Genomic DNA, 6000 nt, shown 5'->3' with positions numbered 1-6000 from the left:
GAGTGTTGTGTTCAAAGACAAATGAACCAAACAAGGTTTTTGATGAGCAGGCCCATGGCCAGAACTTAAACCATCAGGGTAAAGGGTCTCAAAGGGAAGTTGACCTTGACCTGTTCCTCTGATGCGCTGGCAGAAGCCATCCCTTCACAACCAAACCAAACCAAATCAGATCCTGAGGGAAAGCTCCTAAACCAGAACGCTCCCCCCCTCCCCCTCCACACACACACAGGAGGAAAGACTGAAGAAGGGGAGATGGAGGTGGTGGTGAGCTGTGCCTTCCTTGGAGAGCAGGCATAGCTAGGTGCCCTTGCTGAGCAAGGTTCACAGCCAGGGATGCAGACTGTGCAGTTACCGTGTGTGTGTGTGTGTGTGTGTGTGTGTGTGTGTGTGTGTGTGTGTGTGTGTGTGTGTGCCTTCACTTTCTTTCCACCAAACCCCAGACTCTCTCAGCGTCTCTTTTCTCCTGCGGTCCTGAGCAGGATGCTTTCCTTCTATCCCATCACTTTCCAGTTCTTGAAGTCCTTCCTTCCTCCTTCCCCTCTACCGGGACGGATCCCCTTCTCTCTGCTTCTTCCAGGAAGCTCCTGGCACTCCACTCCTCCCAGCCCAGACTTCAGAGATGGGTGGCAGCAGGTGGATGCCTGGAGAGAGGTTAGGAAGTCTCCTGGTAGGACCGGGCTCCAGCGGGGCGGGGACAGCGGGTGAGCAAAGCCAGCCCCGGGGCGGTCCCAAGCTGGGCTTCACAGCGGTGCGGGTCTTCGCCCCCAAGTGGCTGCAGCCCAGGTGCGGCGGGACAGGAGGATGTGCGGCTGGAGGCTGCTGGTGCTGTGGGCGCTGCTCCCCGCGACGGCTGCGGGGAGCTCGGGTCGCGGGTACCCGCACAGCACCGTCCTCGACCCAGAGGGCAAGTACTGGCTGCGCTGGGGCCGGCAAGGCGGACGGCTGGCCTTCCGCCTGGAGGTGCGCACGACCGGCTACGTGGGCTTCGGCTTCTCGCCCACCGGGACCATGGCCGCGGCAGACATCGTGGTGGGCGGCGTGGCCCGTGGACGGCCCTACCTCCAGGTAAGCTTGGGTCCCTTCCAGGACCTCCCTGAGCATCGATCGTCCTGGCTCACCCCAGGAGCGCGGTGCAGGAGCGGATGGGCAGCGGAATCCACTCAAGCTCGAGGGAGGTTGACACTGGCTTGGCGTGGCGAGTCTCTCTCCCCTTCCCTGCCACCTTTTGCCCAGGGGCCACTCGCTCCCGCCCTAGGGTCCCTGCCTAAGCCACTTGCAGTTCCATCCCGGGAAGTTTTCCTCCCCGGAGGACGCTCTGGCGTCTTAGTGCCCCACTTAACAGACCGCTGCGCACCCGCCACGCGTTCCCCTCCACTCCTCAGGAAAAAGAGGACCACAGCTTTGGAGACCTAACTGGACAGGTTGGGAGGAAGGGCGGGGTGCACTTGGGGATCTTGCTGTTTAGGGTTGGGAATCGCAGAAAGTCTCTAGTGGGTGGTTTTGGACGCCCCGGGAGCGGGGTCAACACTGACTACATCTTGGACAAGATGAATGAAGGGTCCTGAAGAGCTGTTTAAGGAAGTTTTGTTGTTGACAGTTTTGGGGGTAGCCAGTTTTAGCCACCTTCACAGCCCGGAGTCTCCGTGCAGAATCCTCTATTAAGGGATAATTTTCCACTTTCATAGGCAACAAAGTTCGTTTGATTCGCTCGCTGCCCATTTGCTCTTCGGAGTGCAGGGGGGAGGGAAGATGCTACCTGATAAGGGCATCTTTATGTATGGGGAAAGGTATGTGAAATAACAGGTTCAGATCCTTTGCTACCGAACAACTTTTGGGTTATAGTGGATATATACACTTTGTTAGGGGCCAACTTCCATCCAAGAATACTACCCTTTGATAAACATCATGAAAACTTGCTGTTCTGAAATTGTCTTCCCCTGGGAGGCATGAAAATGTCCTACGCCGATTTCAACGTGTATGACTCAGAAATTTCTCCCGATTTCTAAGCTGGGTTTTCACAGCATTCTGACTGAGGTGCCCTGACATTTCATCTTCAGTTCTGACCCTGACTTTGGCTGGAAATAAAAATGACAGCAATTCAAATATCCAAGCCACCCCATCGCGTTTTTATCCCCAATTCATCGCTTCCTCTCCATATAAGTACTATGCAACTCTGACAGAATAAAGCTTGATGAGGTTCACAGTACAGGCTTTCCCCACGTGGGAATTTTCTGTTGCTGCATCATCTCCGATGTGAAACTTGATAGGTAAGGATTTGATCCCACGCAAAGGCCTCACTAATCAACTGGCTTAGTTAGTCTCCCATGATCTGAGGTAGACACTACCTATTTTTATGTCTATCACAGCAAAGGTTTTTTTAAAAAGCTGTTTTTGTAGAGTAAGTATCACACCCCTGCACACGATATAAAAGTGGGCATGAGGCATCTTGCTTTGTAATAGCAATAGGGCACACTTTAAAAGTCAACCCGACACGATTTTTGCCAAAAGAGCAGCATTTCTAGAAAGCCCACACAATTAGATATCAAATGAAAGTCAGAAGCAAGAGTCCTGACCCAACTTGTCATAATGGACCCATCACAAACATCTTGCTAAACCACAGAATATTTCATCTTGTGGGTGGCTATCCCAAGATTGCATAAGAATAAAGGGTTCTTCAGATTGATTTTGAAATTTTGTAATTTTCTTAAAGCAATGGGTACATACTACTCTGAGATGAATTAAAAATACACACTGTGTATGTAATGAACAAGAAATAGCATTTTTCTACTCTCTGTTGGTCCAGAAATGTGTTCTTTGTTTTCATATATAAGGGCTACTCATTTTCTTTTTTGGATGATATCCTTTATCACTCCATTTCCTTACTGATTTTTAGGACACATTTTATTTTATTAGTCAGTTAACTGGCAAGAGAGCCTATTCAAAACCTTTCGAATAAAGTAAAAAAAAAATAATAGTAACAAAAAGAAATATTTTGATTATAGCCAGTAGTGCTGGGTGGGAGATTTCATTTTCTAATACTTAAAATGGACTCTTCTCCCTAGATTATTATTTGAGATTTCTCATACACTGGTATGACAAGGGTATCTTAAGTAACTATATTGAAACTAAAATGTGCTTCTCCAATGAAGCATATATGATTTTATTAGCAGACTTTGGGTTTTATGCTGTTCTGTTTCCAGTGAAAATGGACTTTGCATGGAACAATGACATAAAAGGCATTGGTTCCTGGGGGCGTTAGTGAATGAAGCAGGCACCACTAGTTGGACAATGGCGTCAGGCTGTGTGAGTTAACATAAGTTGACATCCCAGGCATCTCACTGTATGGCTTTCCCCTCACCGCTCAGCCTTTTCAATGTCATTTTCAACTTACACTTTTGACTTCTTGATGCTTTGATTTCTATTTTTAAACAAATTATCTATAAACACGTCTTTGCAGATGGGTGTTGACTCTGGTATGACTAAGAGTAATTCCTGAGCAACCAGGCAGAGAATTTTTGGCTTAGTGGATGCCACAAACCCAAATGGCTGGAGAAATCAAGAGGGCGGCGGTCTAAGCATGGGGCGTGCTTGAGGAGAACAGGCAGAACACAGCAACAACTGGGGTATACTAGAAAGCCAGAGTTACCTTCTCAGGGGGCTACAAATCCAGTACTGACAGACCGTTTGTTTGTTTTGTTTTAGAGAGAAGACAGAATTTCAATGTGTGTGTGTGTGTGTGTGTACTTTTGACTCACTCATACTGCCTCCCACTCAAGTCTTTACACAGCACTGTGTACAAAGTGTGCATACATGATAGACCCAACTGGGGTCTATCTTACAGAGGGTGTAATCTTGGACAAGAAGGAAAAAAAAAAAAAAAACTAAGTTGAATAAATTATCAATACAAAGTATGAAAATCCATGGGAGACAAAAAGGCAAGCCCAATTTCTGTTCAGAGTGCTTATTATGGGCCAGGAGATGATTTCAGCATCTGGGGGCCTTGGCCATTATTTGGACTATTTATTCTTATGTTAAAAAAAAAACAAAAAACAAAATGCCCCAAACAGTAGTTTGACACAATCACCAGTATTTTGCTCAAAAGTATGTAATTTGAGCCGGGCTTAGTGGGAACAGCTGCTATTCTTCACTCTGTGCCAATTCTAAGGTATGTGGTTAGAAGTATCTGAAGGCTTACTCACCTTTATGTCTGTCTGGGACGATGGCTGGGTCCTCCCTCAGTCAGTTCTGTGGTGTGACTGTGGCCTCTCCACATGGCTGCTTAGCTTCCTCACAGCGTAGTGCCTGGTCCCAGATTGGACATCCTCAGAGGCCCACATGGTAACTGTATGTGGATAGCCTTTGATGACTTTGCCTTCGAGTCATTGGTACACTTCTGCTGTTACCACAGGCTCATGGAGTCAGGAAAGCGCATAGACCTCACTTTATCTTGATAATGGATATATTAGTGTGGCCATTGTTGTAAAATCGATTCTATACGTCTTTCCCCACTTACCACGCCTCCCATCGAACACCATCACTTTAAACCCTTAAGCGTGCATACCTACTCAATTTCGACATTACTTCCATCAGGAGAGTAATGTTCACTTACTGACCATTCCCTCTCCTTCTCATTGTGTCCACCCCCACCCCCACCTCCGATCACCAGGAATTGGTGAACTACTGGTAATTTTCTCACTGCCCTGTTTAACCACTCTATTTCCTCTCTGTGTACCTACTCCCCAGTATAAGATTTCTGAACCTTAACAATCCTGTGTTTGTTTGTTTTTATGGTTGCCAATCATTTACGCAGCATAGACCCAAAGGGACTACCTGTAGATGACAGGGTAACATTTGCGGGTTGGCTTACAGAGGTTTAAAGGTAAATAAATAAAGATCAAACTTTGGATTTCCGTGAGTCAGCAGAACAACAAGCTTCATAACTCTTAAAACTATACTGGAGGCTCAGCGTGGTGGCACACATCTGTCATTCCAGAACCAGAGAGGCTGAGGCCGGAGGATCCCAAGGCTGAAACCAGCTCAGGATATAGGATAAAACGCTGTATCAAAACAAACAAACCAAAGAATGAACAGCACCTACACCAGGAGACCTGTTAGTTATGGAAATCGACTTTGCCCGTTTTGTGACTTTTTGACCCTCTGGAGAGGGGTCCTCATTTATGTTTGACCAGCTACAATCCAAATGGGGAGGAGAGGAGGGAGGGATTGCTGGGAAGGGAAGCCTGCCTCCAGGAAATCTTCAGGATAAACTGTAGAAAGGATGAACTAGGTCGTTGACACTTATGGAAATGTCCCCTGTGGGGTGCTGAGCAGGTCATTTTTCTATTCTGTCTTTCACAGCAGGACCCAGGCTGGGTGGGAAACACTCTGTCCTTTCGAAGGGTGTCTCAGAGCCACAGGATTTTGTCTCATTGAATCAGGCCAACTCCCTTGTGCTTCCCCTCTTTGACACGACAATGACCCCACCCCCATCGGAACCATTTAGCAAATGTGAGTGCCCACTGGGAGCCAGGAACCCCGCGGATGAATGCCCAGTTTGTGTGAGTGAGAGAAGAGAGCATCATTGTCGGATGTGCTCTTGATTAGCACAAAAATGGATTCACCCTTCCTAAGGGGATAGACATCACCAGTGAATGGAGCCCGACACATATGTCATCCTTGGTGGTAGCCTCACTGGTTGGCCCCTTCAGAAACTGGAGGCTTTCTGTGCAGAGCAGTGTCTTGAGCATCTGGGTAATTGCTGCCAGGGCCCCTCCCTGAGGAAGTGCCTGTGAGTGATCTAAAAAATCACAGAAAACAGTAAGCATTCTTTGTGGTTAACAACGTGCTTCTTTTTAAGCTCACACCAGCCAACCGCAACAAAGCAACATTGGCAAAGCACACTGGAGGCGCGCAAGCCTGACACAGCTCAGCTGCAGCATCGTTAAGGGATATTTATAAATCTCGGGAGGACGCCCCCCTCACACACACAATCACCAGATG

General features: G+C 47.7%; 1 protein-coding gene across 1 annotated transcript in view; it reads left to right on the top strand.

Annotated features, from left to right (window-relative positions):
* The first annotated feature begins 676 nt into the window (after positions 1 to 676).
* The window catches only part of Moxd1 (monooxygenase DBH like 1), an 82608-nt gene continuing 77284 nt past the window's right edge, over positions 677 to 6000 (top strand). Inside the window, 1 exon segment of the mRNA XM_028877409.2 lies at positions 677 to 1065. Coding sequence (XP_028733242.1) covers positions 802 to 1065 — 264 coding nt within the window. The 5' untranslated portion in view covers positions 677 to 801.

Source organism: Peromyscus leucopus, chromosome 8a (assembly GCF_004664715.2).
Source record: "Peromyscus leucopus breed LL Stock chromosome 8a, UCI_PerLeu_2.1, whole genome shotgun sequence".
Taxonomy (NCBI): Eukaryota; Metazoa; Chordata; class Mammalia; order Rodentia; family Cricetidae; genus Peromyscus; species Peromyscus leucopus.
The sequence above is the reverse complement of the archived record's forward strand: the minus strand, read 5'-3'. Positions and strand labels throughout refer to the sequence as shown.